This window comes from Protopterus annectens, chromosome 1.part0 (assembly GCF_019279795.1).
Source record: "Protopterus annectens isolate FY-2018-M chromosome 1.part0, PAN1.0, whole genome shotgun sequence".
NCBI lineage: Eukaryota > Metazoa > Chordata > Ceratodontiformes > Protopteridae > Protopterus > Protopterus annectens.
Genome location: NC_056725.1, coordinates 1,485,363,933 through 1,485,386,509, shown reverse-complemented (window position 1 = coordinate 1,485,386,509; position 22,577 = coordinate 1,485,363,933). Strand labels below are relative to the sequence as shown.

The window sequence follows — 22,577 nt, the reverse complement described above, 5'->3', positions numbered from 1 at the left end:
CCCCACCCACACTCTCCCAAGAACGTATCTATTCTATCCATCAATGTACAAAGCCTATTGAATAAAGTTACTGATATTCATCCATGGATCTCAAATGATTCCACTCACTTACTAGCACTATCAGAAACCGGGCTTAAACCTCGTATCCCTAAGACAGATATTCTACCCCCTGGTTACAGTATCTATCGACTAGATAGAACCACAAACAAAAGTGGAGGTGTAGCAGTCCTACACTCTGACCACCTGGCCCTCTGTCTCCCCTACCTGTTACTTTACCAGGTTTCCACTGTGCAGAAATTCTAATTCTAAATTGCCACCTAAGTAATCACAAAAAGCTCACTATTGCCTCAATATATATCCCATCTGGCTAGAACATCCCAATCATTGAAAACATAGTTTCCTGGGTGTCACAAAATATAGCCTATGAAACTATCCTGCTAGGAGATGTAAACATTGATAGGAATATCCTTGATACCTACTCCTCTGCCCACATCATCAATTTGTTTGGCTTTACTCAGCTAATTACTACCCCGGCAAGACTTAAAAACTCCAACAACAAACATTTGACTGGATCCTAACTAGCGACCCCCATCTCTACCATAACCTTAGAACACTTCCCAATGCCTTGGGTGATCACTTGCCCATCAGTATACAGAGATATACTTCCCAGCTAAATAAATATATCTATACAAATTCTGCCATAAACTCACTGCCTTCAACCCTATTGTTCACAATGATAGAGTATCTTCTATTAATTGGTCTAACCTACACTCACTTCCTCTCAATGATGCTGTATTCTAATTCAGTCACATCTTTCTTGGCATACTCAACTCACTAGCACCTCCTCGCAAGATCAGAATAAAACCAAATTATGCCCCCTGGCTCAGTAAAGATACTTGTACACTAATGCACACAAGAGGTCCTGCATGGAAAACATGGCAAAAAAAAAAAAACAAATCCCCCACTCTCCACTAGTTATTTAAAGAACTAAGAAATTGCACCAAAAAACGAATATATAATGATAAGAAAGCAAGACACAATCCACTCATCAGTCCAACCCAAAAAACTTTTGGAGAAATATCAACTCATTCCTTCACCCTGATAAACCTCAAACTCCCAGACCTTACCCTAACCTCACAGACCTTGACACTGTATCTCTCCTTATCCAATTTTTTTATTGATACCATAGCAAATTAACAAATGCCAACCACACCCCCCCCCAAAAAAAACACTACCACAAATAATGAAACCTGTTTCTCTCTCAACCCCATCTCTACTGCCTACATATTCTCTCATTCTAAAACTTAAACCTTGCTCTTCCTCCGCTTACAGTCTACCCCCCAATTTCTCAGACTAGCAGTTAACACTATTGCCTATCCAGTCTCTATACTTGCTAATTAATAGATCAATTAAATAAGTTACTGTACCCAACATCTTGAAATCTTTCTACGTGTTTCCCCTTCACAAAGGTGGCAACTACTCATACCACTTCCAATTATAGACCCATTGCTATACTATCCCCACTATCCAAAAGTCCTGAAAAATGCACACACATAACCGGATAATGAAATTCCTCTTCCACAATAACCTCCTGACTCCTACCCAACATGGATTTTGACCATACCACAGTACCTCTACAGCTCTTCTGCCCTTTAGTCACACTGTTTCTGAAGCTAGAGATAACAAAAAACTGGTGTAATGTCTGTTCCTAGACCTTTCAAAAGCATTTGACACAGTATCACACTCCAACTACTAAACAAACTGCCTGACTTAAATCTTTATACCTCAACTCTGTCTTGGTTCTCCAGCTATCTCACAGACAGACTACAATCCAGTCAAATGGCAGGCTTTGTGTTCTTCTGTTCTACCCATACACTTTGGCATACCAAAGGGCTGTGGCCTGGGACACCTTCTTTTTAACATCTTTTTCAATTACCTCCATTCTTCCACTACCCACTCTACCCTCATACAGTATGCAAATGACTCTACTCTGATTACATCCTCAAACTCAATCTCACAACTTTAGACACATACACAACAATCTTTCCTTTCAAGTTGAAATCTGGCTAAATGAAAATCAGCTTATTTTGAATTCTAAAGAAACAAAACTTCTCTTTCTCCCCAAGGCCAGTGATCACCTTGAGCTCTCCTTCTCAATCTGTTCCCTAAATAAAACCATCATTAATGTTGAAACTCACACAAAATTACTTGGATTACCAATTGTTAAGCAACTAAAATTTGACTTGCACATCCAGCAATCAATTAAGAAAACTAATTAAAAGCTTGGACTTCTATATCGCAACAAAATTTTTTTCTTCCAATTTCAGACTCTCCCTGCCCCAAGCCTATCTACTTCCTAGCCTCCTCTATGGAGCCCCATTTCTTATTAACCTTCAGTCCTGCTTGCTCTCCACATTGTAAGAAACTTACAGTAAAATCACAAAATTTGCAGCTAATTTATCTAATTCCACCCACCATTACCTTGCTCTCTCAGTAATCTACACTGGATTGAACTCCCCCACCATCTCAAATTATCTCAGCTACATATAACCCACTTCCTTCTCAATAAACCCACTGCTTGTTCCTCTCTCTCTCCAATCTAGTCACTTACTATACCCCTTCCTTTCCCTTACGCATTGCTGAGAAATTCCTCCTCCAAACTTATAGGTCCAAAATGAACACTGACAAACGTTTATATAAATCTTCCAAAAGACAATTCTAGTACAACCTCCCTGCCAGTTTACATAGCATTACACACACTAACAGCTTCAAAAAAGAACTAAAAAAGTTTCTCCAGGAAACTTGGTTATGACCCTGTCAGGACCCTACCTAATCCTAATCCTGTCATCTGTCTCTCCCAGTTTTGAGCAGTAAATTTTCTGGCTCTACTCTATTTATGTAATACTATTGAACTATATAATCTGCATGGAATGTATCATACTTCTGTCTTTGTAATTACTTGTTTATTGTTGTGTTTCTTTATCTATTTTTCATACTTATACAACACTGTGCTATCTTACCATGTTTGTGTACTGTGAAATTTTGTTGGTTACCTTTTTGTGAACCCTATTAATGTAATATTGTCATTATTTTTCTTAGAAATTTTCTCCTCTGGTCTCCACTGAAAATGGGCCTGTGCTCATTTGGACCAACCCGGTTAACAAGTTGAAGTAAATAATAATAAATACATATTGGAGGTTCCGTAAAAAAATTTGAAATAGTTACCACTTCATATACATAGTTTGACCTTGAGAGCTCTCTTTTGTAGTTTTCACAGGATCAAATGGGAACAATAGTTTGTTGTGATCTCTCTTATGTACACACATTTACTTACATATGAGCATCTGTAAATATGTAAAAGAAAATCATCTGATAATTATGTGCCTCTTAGCAAAAGGAACTGTTGGGGAATAATCTTGTAATTTAAATGGCTCAGTTAATTGGATTCTGCTGTAACTTAAATTGATTACTTTTTATGTTCTTATTTTGTGTAACAAACTAGGTGCCAATGTGTGGTCTCACATTCTTTGCCCTTTTTCTTGGAAACTTTTCAACCACCCTGAGAGTTGTGCATCAGAAGTTCCAGAAGCAGAAAGAAGACAAAAAGGAAGCATGAGCAGAGACGGACTTGTCACGTTTGTCATACACCCCCAACAATTCTAATAAATGTGTATCTAGTCCTGTTGTATTACAAAATCATTTTACAAGCAAAGAATAAGAGGTGTATGCTGTGAAATTGCTGCTGTTGTTGTGGACCTCATCACTGAAAAGTACTGCTCAACAAATGAGTCTGTGCCTGCCCCTAGGTTACAAGACTTGAGAGCATTCATTGACTACACACAGTCTACAGTGTTAGGTTTAGATTTTCTTTCCATTGTTTTGGAGAGCCTAAAGATAATCTCGTTGACATTTGTGCTAATGGTTACTGCCTCATTTTTATTGCTTTTGTTTGCCCGGGATACACCTTTTTCAGTGGGTGAATTGCAGTCCATAGGATCTCACACCATTAAATGTATACATTGTTTTTGTACAATTGTCTGCATTTTCCTTTACATGACAAGTTTTATATTGTCAATTTTTAGTTTCGTTCCTCAAGCGGAACAATGATTGACATATCGTAATACTTACATGATCTAGTTGTGGGTGCACATTATGGATGATACAGTTAACACATCCATAATATTCCTGTTATGGCCAGACCTGTTGGCCTATCTTTGCTTTATGAGTCTAGAGCATGGTATGGTATGGTCCATGTTATGAAAGCATAAACTGCAGTTTATTCTTGTGCAGAAATACATATAGCACACTCAATGCAAGATGCAGAGCTGATGTTCCTCCTTACTCAAATGCTATCAACACAAAGAGTCTTAGACTGTGATGCAAAATTAGATCGCTTTTCCAGTTTTCAGCATACATATTTTAGCATAGTTGTAATTTACTTACTGCAGCATAATAGGTTGTATCTGTTACTATCAGCTATCTTTGAAAAACTATTAATTCTGAAATAGTGTAGCAAAAATTACTCAGCACTGTTGTAGCCAACATTTGGACAACATCAACATTGTATTGGAAGGCATTGAATCTGTAAGATGAAACCCCTTACTACCTTACATCAGTTCCTGTTTATTGAGGCATACTTGAGATGTTCATCATTAGATCACTATAGCAGTAGCCTAAGTTATATTGGTAAATCTTGCCAAGGATATGACAACTAGTAAGCATCTAAAGCTTCAGGGCACCATCCATGAGCACTAACTGCTGAAGGGCTTGAGGCTGTGCAAGTCAGTGGTTTCAAAGGTTTGGACAGCATGAACATTGTCCATAGCTTGCATTTCTTTCTCCAAAAAAAAAAAAACAAAAAACAGATTCATTAGACAGAGTCCACTCTTAAAGCCAAAACACTGGGGTCAGGTCTTGTAAGACTGTTATATAGTAATTTATCTTTTCTGTTGTGGCAAATTCCATGAACTTGCAGATGAGGTAGTCAGGCTGATGTGGGGTTCATAGTGGGGCCATCTTTGTGAAGAGGTATAACAACTGCTGAGCTCCAGACCTTAGAGATAAAGCCATTGGATAGGGTCAGATTGAATAGTTAAAGGAGCAGGCCTGCCAGTGCATTTGTAATACTGTTCAGCAAACAGCTTGGTATGTTATCATGTCCCATAGAAGATTTTTCTTTCCTTTGTAAAGTACTTGTAAAAAGTCTTTTTTTTGTGATAGGGAGTTTTAGGGCCTTAGGGATAAGTGGGTTGGTATAGATGTCTATGGGGGTGAAGTCAGCACTAAATTTGTTTGCCATTATATTTGCAGTATCCACTGAATTAGGGTAGGTAGGTAGTGTCATTTTAGATGGGTTCACAGCAGTGTTGGGTGTTACTTGTTAATTTCTTGATGTAGATTTGTAAAGGTTGGTAACTATCCTTAGCTTCTGACACTAGTCTAAGTTCACGGGACGCTTTTATTTTACTGATGGTGTTTCTCAGCATCTTGGACAATCTTTTGATCTTCGCTATGATTTTTGCTATATATTTTGAGCATGTTTCATTTCAGGTTAGTTTGCTCTCTCCTTTACTTTTTTTTTTTTTTTTTTTTTAAATGAGACTAACAGATAATTCTATGATTCCCCCCAAAAAATGTTACTTTCAACTATTAGTTGTACATTTAGAGGGGGGATGCAGTTATATTTGAACTTGCAGAGCTCATTATAGAATGGCAGGAAGTCTATATTTGATGTCTTCGAATAGTGCAACATTTTCTTCAGCTGATTTAGGGATTTTGAAAGAGAATGTTGCTAATGTGTGGTCAGACTTGACCAGGGAAGGCTATAACTGCAGGGTAGTAATTCTAGCTGCCGTATTTTTAAGGGTCATGTCAAAAACATACATACAGTGGACACTTTGAGTATTTGAGCCAGGGAATTCATGTTTACAAAATCAAGGAAATTTTAGGCATAGTCTACATCTGAGGTATAGGTCCCCAGGTTTATTAACTGATTAAATCACTTATCTTGATGGAGTGTTTGTGTACATGAAATTCATCCAATGTATTTAAGAACTGGGCATGTTTTTTGGGGGGTGGTTATCAAAGGGGTCCTTATGATCTGATACTTGGTTTTATTTACAGTGAGCTGAATCTTAAGTTCTGTTTGTTGGTCTCTGGGAATCAGAGTTGAGGTGATGTGGTCTTTAACAGATCTGGATATTCCACCACTGTTTCCATGGGGTCTAAATGTATGGTAGTTGCAAAACCCTGATATCTACTTAAATCGAATTTCAGTAGTATTACACAAATTAATATGCTCCAAAGGCAGGAGGGCTTCAAGTTCAGGCAATTTGTTATTTAGACATGTAGCACAGTCAGCAAATGGTTTAGTCTGTATGTTGAAGCCTTGAAATGAGAGGTACAAGCCATCCTTGACAAAGCAAGTGGGGCTGCGCAGCAGTTCTTCCCATGCTGACACATATTGGATCCTCCTCGTATGACACCAGTTAATAAGCTGATTGTTTAAATCCGTCATCTTTTCCTTCTACCTCTGCATCATTCATGGTGAAGATGGGATTATACTCAATACCAGAGAATTTCCTGAGCTCTGAAATGTCTCTATCTGCATTTCCCTTAATGTTTTGCATACCAGATCATTTACACCCATATGAACAACTACCATGTCATAGTTATATTTGTTCATCTTAAGGGGCTTGAGGCATCAGAGATCTTGGCACCAGAAAGGCAACTCACTGTTGCACTGTTTTTGGTCTAGCCTTGCGAGGCCAGTATCTGTGTTTTATGGTGAGGTCAGCAATTGCCAGTACATTATTGTTAGTGGAGGGTTCAAACATAGTTGATTGGGGTAATTTTTTCCTGATGACTCTGTTGTGGATGCACCAGCACGTTATGGTGTTTAATTTCTGCTGAGGCCTTGTCTTGTTTGACCTTTGAGGCCAATGTAATGACTTTTTTCTTTTACAGTGTCAGCATATAATAGTTTTCTGTGTGTTTATGGAGAGTGATGTGTGGGTACTCTGACTTTTTTTTTTTTTTAAATGAGATTGTTGCCCTCGTACTAGAGAAATATTTGCATCTCTCACAGTTTGTGATAGGGTAAGTAGTAGCAGTGGTTTTAGTACATTGTCCATGAGCAGCAGGCAGTTGCTATGCTACCTAAATATTATACCAAGTGTTAAGAGGATGGCAATTGAGGGAAGACAATATGGCTGACCTTCCATTTAGTTCAAGAATATAGACATTTAGTGAAATAAGCTTTATCTGAATAGTATTGGCCTTTTTAAGGATGACCAACAAAAACCGCATAAGCCTAATAATGGTTTCAGTCCGGAATCCCCTGCGTTCCATATTAATAAGCGTAAGGAGCAAATTGCGGTTACGCAAGTCCATTATGCTGAGCCGGAATGTGCTTCCTCGGTTGTTCCAATTCAACCCCTCTGATGGTGGAAGTGGATCGGCTTCATTCTCTCTAAAAACGACCAACAGATTCAACTGTGTGGTGCTAATGGAGGCTGGCATTGATTCTGATACCAAAACTGGTGGGAATGAGGCAATATGCAACAAATGGTGTAATGCTATAACAAACAAAGGTGTGACTTACTCTAATGAAAACAATATACAAACAAATGTCTGCCTTGAGAGAAATTCTCGTTCTAAAGTTAGAGATAGAATTGTAAACCGAGAAACGGTAACATCACTGGATTCTTGCCAGAATACTAACAGGGACAGATTTAACACTGTTCTTGACAAGCCCAATGAACAATACGGTGTCATAATTAAAAAGCATTACTCCTTTTCCAATGCAGCTGGTGTTAACAAAACTGTTTACAAAGGAAAAGAAAATGTTTGTAATAGTTCTAAATCTCTAAAGGACAGGATTTATATTTTTGAAAAAAGACTTTTTAAATATAAAATGTGTCAAAAATAAATATGTTATTTGAATGAATGCATTTATAAAAAAATTGTGCCACAGGGTCTTAGAATTTTTAAATTTCCTTTTGGAATACATTACAACAAAGAAAATGTTTGTGAATTTGCAACTATGTTTGACAAGTGGAGACTTGAATTACTTGCTAGAAGTGTAACACTTTATGAAAAAATGGAAGTAAAATTGCAAAAGGAGGTTGACCAACTTAACCAGATGATTATTACTGACTTGCTGTTTGATCAGTATCAGGGATTATATAATAAAATATTAAACAGGGTAGACAAGAAATGTGATGATGTCTTTAACAAAAAGGCCAAGAAGCTAGACAGAGATGTAAAACAGTATAAATATGGAAAGGTGTATCCCACAGAGAGACTAATCTCTTATGATAAAGGGAACAGTGGTAACTTTAATGATGTGATAGGTGGTGAGTTTGTTTCAGACCCTATGGATTTTGAAGTTATAGATGAGGGAGAACGGTTTACTGAGGAAGAGGGAGAACAACATCTAGTTTATCAGGATTTTCCCTTACCAAGACACTCCAAAAGAATAGCAAGTCGCAAACCAGCTAATTTCCCTACATACAGCAAGGTGGTGCAAAAACACAGGGGTTCACCCAGGTGGTAGTAGAACCTAATTCAAACTCTGTTTTGAATAATATACAGCATACCTTGAATGGGTTTCATATCTATAACTATACAGATAAAGAAATTTTACCGGAACACTTTTCCCTTTTTTCAAAGGATTTTAAATTTGTACCTACAAAAATTCCTGATATAGCAGACACCCTAGTAGACCTACAACTTTATTTTAGAAAATTGAATTTAAAACTCATGCATGTGAGAAATGGAAAAGGTGACAAATATCAACCAACAGTAGGTCTGAAAAAAAGTAGTATTTTCAACCCCCCACTACATCCCCTTATTAGTACATTTGAAAAGGTTATTAAAGATGATATCTATAAAATTTTGGGTGATATCTATAAAATTTTCTACAACCTTAACTTCAATAAGAGAAATTTACTACAAAATCTAAGGGATGATAGGAGTATACGGGTTATGGTACCCGATAAAGGGGGTGGTATTGTCCTATATAAATAGTGATGACTATACCAATGTTATGCAAGCAATATTATTTAATGGCACAAATTACTCTACCTGTTCCAGGAACCAGATAAATATTGCTTATCAGAGAATTGACAGCTTTTTGTATGAATATCTAATGGACCAGAGGATTACCAGGTCAGATTATGACTTTTTATTGAATGTGCACCCAGAAATTCCGGTCATTTTCGGCATACCCAAAATACATAAACGTATAGAACACCCACCTTTTAGGCCCATTGTAGCGGCTGCTGGATCAAAAACTTACAACCTATCTGTATATGTGGACAGAAAGATTAAGCATGTTGTTGAGTTATGTCCACATTTAGTTAAGGATTCTTGGGACTTTCTTGGACAACTAAATAATGATTTGTGGTGTGATGAAGGGTATCTTTTGACTATTGATGTATTAGACTTGTTTTCCTGTATTCACAAACAAGAAGGTTTAACCTATTTTGAAGAGACTTTATTTAGTATGTCCAAACTACGTTGTGATGAGGTTCACCTAATATGTGAAATAATGGGACTTATTCTGGAAAACAACTATATCTTCTTTGAGGGTGAATATTTCCAACAGGTTAGGGGTGTAGCGATGGGAGCAGCAAGCACCCCAACCTATGCAAACCTGGTACTCCTAGGATGGGAAAGAGAGCATGTATTTAAAAGTGAATTATTTGCTAACATAACTTTTTATTGTAGGTTTTTGGATGACATTTTTATTTTGTGGAAGGGAACTGCGGAGCGCATTCCTTTGTTCATCCAATACCTCAATAATACTAGTGAATTTTTGAAGTTCACCTTTCAATTTCATTTTCAGGAGATCAGTTTCTTGGATACTAAAATCATTAAGATAAAGAAAAATTTATATCTAGGATATACCATAAAAAAACCTTTTGTAATAATTATTTACACTTTGATAGTTACCACCCAGTGTCACAGAAGAGGAGTATTATTAAAGAACAGGCTATTAGAATAGCTAAAATGACATCTTTAAAAGAAGATGTCCTTGGTGAATTTGACTTCTTGAAAGGTATGTAGATAGAGGCTACCCCCTAGATTTAGTAGACAATACACTTAATGAAGTTTTAAAAGAATGGGGTAAAAAATATACCCCCCTTTTAGGCAAGGGACTGAGTAAAATCGCAGACCTTGGGGAAAATGTTGAAAATGTGAGTGACATTAATTTTGAACAAACCTGTATTGTACAGTACAGTCCTTTATATCAACAAGTAAAGGAAGTAATATATAAGAACTGGAGCATCTTTAAAGTTGACAATGACATTTATCAAGTGGTGGGAGAAAAACCTGTTTTTACTACAAAAATTGGCCCTAATATAAAAAGAATTCTAGAAAACCAGCATCACAATGTAATAAATAGTGAAACAACAAGTGGTAGTAGACCCTGCGGTAGATGTAGTTATTGCTCCTACATTCTACAATAAAACATGATTTGTTTGGACAATAAAAATAAAAGTGTGGTCCACTTAAAAAGAGGCAATTGTTATGCCAGCAAGTTGGTATATATTGCTAGGTGCAACACCTGTACTTCCTATTACATTGGGAAGACTAGAATATACGAGCATTTATATGATGTAAAGAGCAAAAGGGATACCAATGCTCTGTATAAACACAGTACCCAATGTGATGGTTATACAGGCTTTAAATTTGCTATTCTTGATTTAATAAACATAGAAGCTAGGGGTGGGGATTGGCAGAATGCATTATATAAAAAAGAACTGTTGTGGCAATTGAGGTTAGCAGCAAATTTCCCCCCTGGTTTAAATGATTACTTAAGCTTATTACCTGTTCTTAAGGAAAAAGTAGAGCATATTTAAATGCTCCTTGTAGCAAGTATGTCTGTTTAAAATAAAAAAAAATTGGGGGGGGGGTAGTTGAGCATAATGAAAGGAATGTATGTGTATGGACTTCGTTCTGGACTTGGAGCTGTGTTTGAAATGTATTCTTTTTGGAAAACTATTTCTTTTTAACAAGATATTATTTGGTATTCTTTTAAATATTAATTGTTTTAAATGCTTGTTTATCATTGGGAAATGTTTAACCAATCATCGGCAAGTTGATTGTATAAAAAATGCTTTTTAACTGTTGTTCAGGTTAATTCTGATGAAGTCTAAGTGGATTGACGAAAGCGCTTAATAATTTTTGTAATAATTAAAGAGTGTTTTGGGACTCGCAACAATAGTGCTTTATTTTATGGTTTATCTGAATAGTATTAGAATATAGATATTTGGAGAATTAAGACTTATCTGAATGGTATTATAGGACTTCTCTGTATATTTGTAGTATAATAATTAACTAGTGGAGGTGCTCTGAGGTACCAGCAGCTTGCACTAAATTAAATAAACAGGCAGTCCTTTTAGTACACTCTGCTAATGGGTATGACTCTAGTGAAGTTTGTTAGTGTTTTTGTACACTCTGCTAATGGGTATGGCTCTAGCGAGGTTTGTTAGGAGTAAAACTTTAATTCAAGTGTCTGCATCTATTGAATGCAGGTTTGCATGGCACTACATGCACAGTGCAGTTCAGCTGAATATTGTTGATCTAAGAATTTAAACAAACCAATGAAAAACAGCTTCTGGCTCTTTTCATTAATGATAGATTTCCAAAATTGGCAGATACTTATCCTGTCTCACTAGGAAGTCACCACTGTCTGACTGCCCACCCACAGGTCAAAACTTTGTTGTTTCGGTTACTAAGTAATAAAAAGAAGATTAAGCACAGGGAAACATTACAGTAATTCACGAATCCAGTCAGGCAACTAACTGTACAACACATCACTTCAGTTACCACCAAAGAAACTAAAGTAACAATCAAAATTTGTTTAAATCCTACTAGAAATGACAAAAACAGTTAAAATGGAGGAAAGCAGTAGGTTTAACAGAGGGAAGCAATGCAACAATTAAAGAATTTAGTCAGGTGACTGTACACACACAATGCTTTAATTTCATTAGCTACAGTTTTACCTAAAAAAGGTGGAAGCTGACCAAAAGCTTCTTTTTTGAGGTTGTCTCCAGTGTTACTTGAAAAGACATTGCTATCTAGCAGAAAGAGAGAGAGACCTGTAATTCTCAGTCTTACAACTCCAAAAAACATAAAGTGCATGTTCATTATAAATGGAGCAATTGCCAAATTTCACTGTAACATGTCTAAAGGAGTTTATCGATTTAAGACCCCTGCACCCCACACACTCCTGATACTAATCTTTGGCTGAGATTCAGAAAACTTAACCACATTGCAGTAAGTGATTTTGCATGATGAAGTGCTACAGCTGCCCTCCATCTCCATGGTACATTGGTTAGGATGATACTGATTGACCTTACAAAACAAACCCTGGAGAAGGGTCTTGTGGCAAATGTTAATGCTTTTGATGGCCAGGACCATACTTTTGAAATGATCAGCCACAGGGCCAATGACATTACATGATGTGGGGAATGCGATTCAGAAATGCACTTACGATGAATCTTCCAGTATGGCGCACACTAGACAGGCTGTGGATGAGTTGTGCTTCCTACATGGGTGAACAGAAATAGTAGAAAACCTATGTGGGTGATAAAAAAAAAAAAAAAAAAAAAAAGACCCAACAGAAGAGTAAGTTGTTGAAGAAAAAGGATGAAACCAAAAGTGAGGAAAATGAATGAGCAAACTTAAAAATAGCTCCTCCGATTACACAACAAGACATCACCCTTTCCTTCGTTGTGAGAAGGCCCTAGTGGTAGAGATGTCAACCTTGGAGAGGAAAATAGACAAACTTTATGAAAAAATGGTAAAAAATGAGAGAAACCCTGACAGACTACATGAAAAGAAATGATACAAGAAAAGAAACGTGCATTAAGTGAGCATTGTGATGACATTCAGAAATTGAAAAATGATGACAAAAAAAGTAAGCAGGATAGAGGCAATAGAAGTGTTGTAAGAAGCCTTGTATAATAAGCTGGTGGAACTGGAATATAGGGAGTGGCTGGAAAACCTGTCTTTCATGAACATACAAGAAGGAGCAGAAGGGTCAAAATATAAAGGATATATAATTGAAGATTTCCAAAAATGGACTGGCATACCAGCAGATGAAATTGGAATAGAAAGGGCCCACGAGGTGTATGTGCCAGCAGGAGAGCAAAGGAAATTTCCACGTCTTATAGTGATCAAACTACAAACATACCGTGGAAAAAAGACCATCATAAGAATTGGTACAAATAGAATTTTTTTGGCCAAGACTTCTCCGCACATATCAGAATGAAGAAGTCCAAGTTCATAGAATATCTCAAATTGTGTAGAGGCTTGGGGCTACATTTTGGATTGATAATTTCCCATCGGAAGCCAAAACGTTTGTGGAATTAGATTAAGTGGTGGAGGTGCTAGAGGTTCAGTTAATCTACCGCATCCGCCCCAAACAAACAACGCAAACCTAGGGAATCCAAGTTAAAAGAAAGATAGAGTGTAAGATGGTGATGGTCCATAAAACCAAAACTACTAGATAGGAAAAGAGAGATGGAGAAGTTCACAAAAAGGGTGACAGACAAAATCCAAGACACTAATGAAGAAGAAAGGAATAACCGAAGAGAAGCAAGAAGCTTGAATTGCAGAGAGGTTAATCAAAGGTTGGCCTGTACACAGCTGAAATAAGACTGATATCAGAGAAGTGCAGAAAGTGATTGAGAGGAGGAGGAATTAATGGAAAACAGCTCAACTAGAATAGTTGGTGGATAGTACAGAAAAGCAGATTACCTGTAATAAACAGAAAAACAAAACGCACATTATTTCAAAGTTAACAAGTCATTTGACTGGACAGAGAGGCTATAATTAACATTTATGTTGGTCTGTAAAATAAAAGGAGTGTAAAATTAAAAATAATTGACAATATGCAGTTTTAATCTTAAACCCACATGTTGTAAAGAAAAAAAAAAAAAGTGTTATGAAAAGGGGAGACCCAGTGTAGGGAGGAGTGACTTTTGGACAGAGTGTGGTATAACAGGGAAAGTTCCAAAAAAAGAGGGTCTGCTCGAATAACCTGTTGTGGATATGACAGGAATTCTGAAGTATTTTTATATAGTTAGAAAAAATGTTTATATCTGATGTTCTTTTCATTCTTCCTCACCCCAAGAGTTTGGATTCAATCCTTGGATCCGACTTAGCTGCATTCTCCAGAATTCAGATCCAACTCTCGAGTTCCTCCATCTTAGTCCGTCCCCATTACCTCCAATCTCATTTACCACCATCATGCCCAGATGCAGATTCCTCTCTTGAGCTGGTATATGGTGAATATTTGTGAGTTAATCCTTTTATTCTACTTTCAAAAGTTGATTTTCTGTTTTATACCATCTCTATTCATCCTCCTTATTTTTTCGGTAGCATTAGGACTGCTGCTACTACTACTATTATTATTATTATTATTTCTGTCTTACCATAGCTGGTATTCTATTTACCTTTTAATCAAGGTAATCTATTTAAATTACCATTGTTGGTTATTATCATTTTCTGTCTACTTTCCCTTTCTTAAGAAAGAAAAAAAAAACTGCTTTTTTCTTAAAACTGTATTGCTTATTTATATTGGTAGCCCGTGCTGTTGTTTTGCTTTTATTACCATGTCAGATAAGCCGATGGATTTCAAAAATGCACTTCTTGTGGGCAGAAGATTCCAAATTTGAATGGCCACAATAACTGCATTTATTGCCATGGAGCTGGTAACTTGGATACAAACTGTTCAGTTTGTTCAATCTTTAATCCAAGAACCTTGGTTGACTGATAACACAAATTAATATTAAAAGGACTTCTTCCCACTACTGCTACATCTTCAGGGACTCTCTCTCTAAATTGGTTAAATCTACTCCGTCAGAGCAAAGAAAATGCTCCCCACCAAAGTCCCCCAGGTCTTCGTTGGAGCCACCTTTCAAAAGCCATAATATCTTGGATCTGACTGCATCGGATCCTAAGACCTGACCTTTTGATCCAAAACCCTCTGATCTGAAATCTTTGGCTCTGATAATTATATTGGCAAGTCTGATGATGCCTTCTTTGGATCCAAAACCTGGCACCTCACAAAGTTATTCAGCAGAGTATACCATTAAACTTGTATCTCTTTCTCTGTGGTCCCCATTGTTACAGACCTCTAAGAGACATTAAGGACCTCCATCCACTACATCCTCCAGATCCTCCTGAAGTTTATCAGATGTTGGTGTGGATAGGATGATGTGAAAATTTCTCAAAGATCAGATCCAGATGGGAGTCATAACAGCTCCATCCTGTATCAGATCCGTGAGCCTCCCTAGATCATCCCATACTATTTTCTGTTCTCTGGTCTGTCCAGTTGTTTTCAGAGTCGTAGGATCTGAAATCCTCGAGGCCTGGATTTGGATCAGAAGATTTCTTCTATGACTCAGATGGTATCCTTGACTGGTTCCACTCCTTTATCATCAAACCAGAATGTGTCCCAGAACCGAAGTGTCAGAGTCTAGTTTGTGGGGCCGGAATAGTCTTTGATGTTGTCAGATCCATCCCTACCGCTTTGAGCCTCAGCCCTAGATAGTTCAGGTCTGGTTCCCTCCTCGAGGCAAGGATCAGAGGGTGGTCAAGCTCTGCTTTTGCTGGGAGCTTTGGCTCTGACATGGCTGATTAAGGCTTTTTCAGGACAATCTGCCTTTCAGATTTTGGAAATGGCTTTTTCTCTCTCCAGAGAACTGCCTACTCATTTCTTGGATCCAACACTTTTTTCCTCTTCAGCTGCAAGCTGTGAGTCAATCAGACCTAATCCCCAGGGACAGCCAGTTCCAGTATGTGTCCATTCAGTTCTGGTAGAGAAACTTCCCCTCTTTTCTGATAGCCCCTGAAAATCCCACTGGTGAGGTGCATTGGAAGAGAATGTGCAAGAGGAGGCACATAGACTCGCCAGTGGAGTCTCGCACTGAGGATATCAGTGTTGATGAAGGGTCCCCAAATCAACACTGAATGACATCTTCAGTGACGTATTTGAGATCCTCAGACAAAAATGTGGGTCATCTTCTGGAAACCCCTGTCTGGAATAATTGGTATTTCCAGAAGCTTTTGGTTCTGATCTGTTGTCTTGGGTTACCCCTTTAGTTGAACTCATCAATTTTTAGTTTCCCACCGGGCTTGCAAGGAACCGGATACAATAAACCTAACCCAAAGAGATCCAACAAATTCTTAGCCCCTCCAAAAGACTCCTTTGCTCCAGTGGGGTCCATCCAGGTTGATACTATGGTGGTGGCAACCATCAAGGAAGGGCTAGTAAAACAGAGCTTTTCTGTCCATCTGCCACAGGCTAGAGCATTGGACAGATTCAGAAAGCGAGTCTTTGCCCTGACATCTCTTAATTACCTGGCAGACTTCAGAAATTTGACCAAAGAGCTCTCAAGCATGCTGAACCCATGTCTGCAGAGGAATTCAAAAGAACGTTCTCACAGCTGACCACTCTCTTCTCTATAGCAAATGCTTCAATGAGGTTGATTTCTCACACAGTTGAAGGCACCTCACATGCAGCTCGTATTGCCATAAGGAGGCATACCTGGATGAGGCTATGTGACTTTGTGGAGCCTTTTAAAACTTTCTTCATCAACACCACATTTGATGGCACTTCCTTATTTGGGCTGTCAGTAAAAGAGGCACTTACCCTTAGCAAACAAGAAAGAAAGACTCTGCCATAGGAATCAAGTTTTCTACCCCTCAATGGAGCTTTTCCAGGAGTCCGAGAGGTGGTAAGAAAATATGATTTTGAAAATATCTGGGACCTTTCCAAGATCCACACAGGGACAATTCCTCCAGAGGCAGAGGAGGAAATTGTAATGGAAGATATCACACTAGAGGCAGAGGAGGTCTGCAGAACCAGGGTTTTTGGGGATACCTTTCAGGGAAGATCCTTTCATTGCTCCTGAAGTGCTGCCCAACTGTCCATGTCTAGAGACAATTATCCCTCCCCCTAGTTGCCTGGGCAGACATAACAGAAGATACCTGGGTGCTAAACTTCATCTCCAGAGGCTATTTCATTACATTTTTCCAGTTTCCTTTTCACAAAAGGAAGAAACTTCTCAACATTCTACCTAGTCAGAGGAAGGATGCAGGAAAAGGAATTCAAAAGCTTTCAGAAAGTCATCCAAAAGGTCTCACCACACCAAATAGTATTCAGAATTGACTCGTGCTTCTTTTTAGTCCCCAATAAAATAGGGGACCTCAGACAAATTTTCGATCTAAGTAGATTGAATCAGTATGTGAAGAAGTCAAAATTCCAAATGGCCATGATACAGTCCATCCTGCCGTTTCTTCAGAAGGATGATTGGATGTACTCAATAGATCTTCAGGATGCATCCTATCACATCAAAATAGACAGGTGCTCCCGAAGACACTTAAGCTTTTGCTGGGAGTCCATCACTACCATTTTAGAGCCCTGCCCTTTGGACTCACCACAGCCTCCTGGGTGTTTACCAGATGTATGGCAGTGGTGGCTGCTCACCTGAGACTCAAAGGATTCAGCGTATTTGCATATCTGGATGACTGGCTCTTCACCACCTCTTCCAAATATCTTCTCCTACATTCCAGGGATTATTTGCTCCAGATGTGCCAGTCACTGGGGATAACAGTAAATTATGCCAAATCAAACCTAACAGCAGTCTGGAGCCTGGAGTTCATTGGTACACTTCTGGACACAACAACACGGGTAGCTTTACTGCCACCTCGTTGAATATCCACCATCAGGAATCAGGTTCCTCTACTTATTTCCAGTCCATCTCCTCCAGCAAGATCAGTTCTTCAAGCATTAGGATTCATGGCAGTAGCAATTGTATTACTTCTCTTGACATGTTTGTGTGTCCTTCAGTGGACTGTTGCTGTTCAGTGGTCTGTACTACATCAACCTCTATTCTTTCCAGTCAAGCTCACTCCAATTTGCAAATGACAGATTCACTAGTAGATTGTCAGATGACAATAATCCAGGCTGACCCTTTGTTTTGCCTCCTCCAATGTTCACAGTGACCATGGATGCTTCCCAACTGGAGTAGGGGGACATTTCATGGGAAGGATGGTCAAAGGTATGCACTTCCCCCAAAGAGACAAATCTGCATATCAATGTACTAGATTTGGGAGCAGTTCTACTTGCATTGCAGGCATTTCAAGATGTTCTTCCTCTAGGGACTGTTGCAGTTCAGACCGACAACATGTTTGTGGACTGGTTCATCAGCAAACAAGGAGGAGCCTGATTTTATCCCCTCTGCAGAGAGGCTATGAGAGTGTGAGAATGAACGATCTCGTCAGACTGCTTTCTAGTTGCAATGCACATTCTGGGGGGAAAACCAACGTGTTAGTGGATAAACTAAGCAGGTCCATCCTGCTACCTCATGGGTGGTCTCTCTCTGTTTGTGGTGGAAAGGATCTTCCATTGCTGGGGCCAGGCTTGCTGCATCCTCTTTGCATCTCTTCACAATAACTGCAGCAGGTACTTCACTCATAATACGGAGAAGTACTGTAGTACACGCTTGGTCCTCCAGTCTTCTTATTGCTTATTCCCCCTTTCTTTGATTCCCAAATTTCTGCAGGAAGCAAGTTGGCTGAAGAGCTCGTGTCATTCTCATTGCCCCCTTCTGAACTCGACATTTGGGGTTCTCCCTCCTAAGGCTTCTCCTTTGTTATCCTCCATGGATACTAGAACCATTTCTTGATCTCCTCTCACCTGTCAGGGATCCAACATTGCAAGATACAAAGCCATCAACCTAACCACATGGTATCTCTACTTCCAGTAATGGTTAGACAGTCCAGGCTCCCTTCCCTTGTGTGTACCATTATTTTGGCTCCACAAAAAGAATCCACTAAAAGTTTGAGTAAGTGGAAAAGATTCTTCCTTTGGGCATTGAATAATGAGCTTGATCCATTCTCTGCAGTACTTGACTTTTTATTAATTCTTTTTTAATATAGAGCTAGTTTCTCTACCATTAAACTACAATTAGGAACTATTTCTAATTTCCACAAAGGAGTCTGAAATTATTCCTTGGCTTCATCCAAATTATGCAAAGCATTCCTCAGGGGTATTTTTCTTCTCAGACCACCAATAAAAGATCCTTTACCTCCCTGGGATCTCACAGTTGTGCTACAATCACCAATGCTGAAACCTTTTGAACCTTGAGTTAAAACTGATTTTAAAATCTTTTCATGGAAAACAGTCTTCTTAGTAGCCATTAATTATGCAAAGAGGATATCTGAACTCCGGACTCTTTCCTCAAAAACCCTGTACATCAGTTTCCATAAAGATAGGGTTACCTTATGGACAAACCCTTCTTTTTAACCCAAAGTGGCTTCTGAAAATAGCATTAATCAATCCATTCATTGGTGGTCTTTTCAAATTTTTCGAATAAAGGAGAGTACATGCACCATTTCCTTGATGTGCACAGCAATTACTTTTTTTATCTTCCTAGGACAATACCAATCAGAAATTTAGATCAACTTAGTATCTTTTTCACCATAAAGACTGTGATGTCCAGTTTGTAAAGTCACTTTAGCCAAATGGATTACAGATTGTATTTCTTGGGTCTATTCTCATCAAGGCATGACCTTACCCAAACCTCCCATGGCTGCTTTATCTGCTTTTTGGTCAAGAATATCTATTGATGATATGTGTGCTGCAGCCACATGGTCCAAGGCTCTTGTTACTCATTACAAATTGTATATTACTTATAGAAACAGAGACGCCTTTGGTTTGGTGATACTCTGGAATATCCTTCTATGAGGGCTACCATGGTTGAGGAAGAATGAAAAGGACAGTGCCAGATTTTAAAGTTATGTACTCACCGTAACTTGGCATCTGTGTTGTCCATTTTCATTCTTTCTCAACATCCTTCCCATCCAGCCCCCATCCTTCTTTTTATGGAGAGATCTCTTGGACTATTTTTGGAACATCCAGTTCCAGGTTTGAGCATCCTCTTCCTCTATTGGCCTTTCTTAGCTCTATCTGTCTTTATGCCATTATGGCAACAAACTCTGTTTGAGGTAATGGGGATGGACTAAGGCATTATGGATAGAGGGAGGAGCTTGAGAATTGGATCCAAAGTCTGGAGAATGCAGCCAAATTGGATCTGAGGATCGGATCCAAACCCATGGCTTGAGGAATAATGGAAATGGACAACACAGATGCCTAGTTATGATGAGTACATAACTTTAAATGCAAGTTCTTGGGAATTAAGTTTAATGAAACAAACTGAATGAAAAGGGATGGCAGCATTATAAAAATAAAAAAAAAATGTATATATAAATCAAGGAAGGAAACCAAAACAAAATGTGTTAATCACTGATGTTATACATCTAGGAAAGCCATTAAATCGCACAAATATTTCGTAAGATATCCGCAATGGTACAGCGGTAGCATTGTTGCCTCACAGCAAGAGGTTCTCCCGTTCGATTCTCGGCTGGAGTGTGGGGAGTGCCTTCTGTGTGGAGTCTGCATGTCCTCCCCACAGTTGGGTGGGCTTTCGAAAGACATGCGTAAAAAAAAAAAAAAAAAAAAAAAAGGGTGTGCCTTTGTTGAAGGTTGAATGTTGAGCTGGCACCTCGGCGTTTGTCAGAATTTACTGCCAATCATTAGCAGACCGGAGTTCTACTGTGGCGACCCCTAACCAGGAAAAGCCAAAAGACAACAACAAGTGGAAAGCAAACACAAGCAGAGAAGGGCAGAAATTTACCAGAGTATGCAAGGCATGAGTTAATTATGCAAAGAGGATATCTGAACTCCGGACTCTTTCCTCAAAAACCCTGTACATCAGTTTCCATAAAGATAGGGTTACCTTATGGACAAACCCTTCTTTTTAACCCAAAGTGGCTTCTGAAAATAGCATTAATCAATCCATTCATTTATTAATTTATTAAAACACATATCAAAACATATGTTCAATACAAATATTCCATACTGAAAATGTATATAAAAAATGAATAGAAATTAAAATGTGAAATGGAAAGTAAATAGAATAGTACAAAACAAGGAGATGAGATATTTAACTATATAAGATGGGGAAATAATAATGTAGCACTCATTTAAAAAACACATTTGTCAAAAGAAGAAATGGCACATATACTGTAGAAGGACGTAAAGCAGGGATAGGGATTAAAGAATGTAATGGTCAAAAGAGGGGAGTAATGACACTAATAAGAAACATTTCAGGTCTATATTTTTATTTATTTATTGACATTTGTTAATTTGTTAACTGGGTTGGTCCTGCTGGGCGTTTGGGCCCATTGTCAGAGGAGACCCACAGAGAAAAGCTCCAAAATAGATGATACATTACAATTTTAAACAATTTTACAGTCATCAAGTCTAAGATAGTAGATTATACATATATACACACACACACACACACACACGTTACACAGAGTGCAAATACAGTTGTGTGTGCAAATGCATCAGGCTCCAAAGGAAAGCAAACAATCATACAAGTACAGAGACAAGTACAAATTTACTATTTTACACACTGGATTCCTGTGCAGTCTATAAACTAAATAATGTTCAGAGATAAACAAAGTAGATACTGGGGCAGCAATAGAATAACATTAGCAAATGTTTACATCCCTCCCAAAAGTTGCAAGAGAGAAATAAGACTTAATACAAGAGACAGTAGAGGTACACCAGAGTATACTATTAGTCGCAGGGAACTAGAACCGTATAATAACAAACGAGATGTAGACAGCAGCCCTAGAAGGATGCACCTGACAACAGAAGGGATTTTCTTAAAGAGGCTTACTCAGGTGGCTGGCATGATACAGAAGACTCGGAATAGAGAATTTTTGCTCAGCTAGACATAAAACAAAAGTAAGGCTAGATGGAATCCGTGTATCCAAAGACATAAGTATCCATCCCATGCTATTGTCAGATCATTCACCAGTGGAAGTTAAGAGCAAAAGACCCAAAGTAATAGAAATGGAAGGACACAGGAGGGCAGGAGCAGGCTAGTGGGATCACCAGGAGCAAAAGGGAGACATTAGTAGACTTTCCAGGGAAGAGAAAATTTGAGCTTTAAACAGAGGGAAAAAAAAGGAATAGAAGTTTGGGACAAATGTAAGAACTGCTTGAAATGTAAACTCAGAATAGAACAGGAAGACTGGGAAAGTAGCAGAGAGAAAATTAACAAATAGGAGACCTCCAGAAAAACTTGAGACACTAACTCAAGTAGAAAGAAGTATAGCAACTGGAAAGGAATTGGCTTGAGCAGCAGGAGTTGGAGTTAAACAAAATCTAAGTAACACTAAACCAAATATATTTTGTGAATTCCCAGAGTTTTCAAAAACTTAGCGTTGAGGCTAAGACAACAAAAAATAGAAAGACAAATAAAATTAGAGCTCTGAAAAGAGGAGAGAGATCTCACGATGTAGAAACTATAGGGAAAGTCTTTTCAAAAATATTATGGGGAGTTGTCTGACACTCAAGGAAAGAGTGAAAACTGTGAAGAGATGTTTGAAAGATTCAAAGAGGATTTCAAAATGAAAATGACAATCTCCTCTCCTATTTCCTAGGCCAATAACAAAAGGAGAGATAAAGCAACAAATAG

At 38.3% G+C, this 22,577-nt stretch overlaps 1 protein-coding gene across 2 annotated transcripts in view; it reads left to right on the top strand.

Moving 5' to 3' along the window:
- Positions 1 to 4,030, top strand: part of TMEM120A (transmembrane protein 120A) — a 499,311-nt gene extending 495,281 nt beyond the window's left edge. For both annotated transcript variants that reach the window (XM_044067697.1, XM_044067688.1), the window contains exon 12: positions 3,503 to 4,030. In XM_044067697.1, coding sequence (XP_043923632.1) covers positions 3,503 to 3,616 — 114 coding nt within the window. In that variant the 3' untranslated portion in view covers positions 3,617 to 4,030. The remainder of the gene's footprint in view (positions 1 to 3,502) is intronic.
- Positions 4,031 to 22,577: the final 18,547 nt, after the last annotated feature.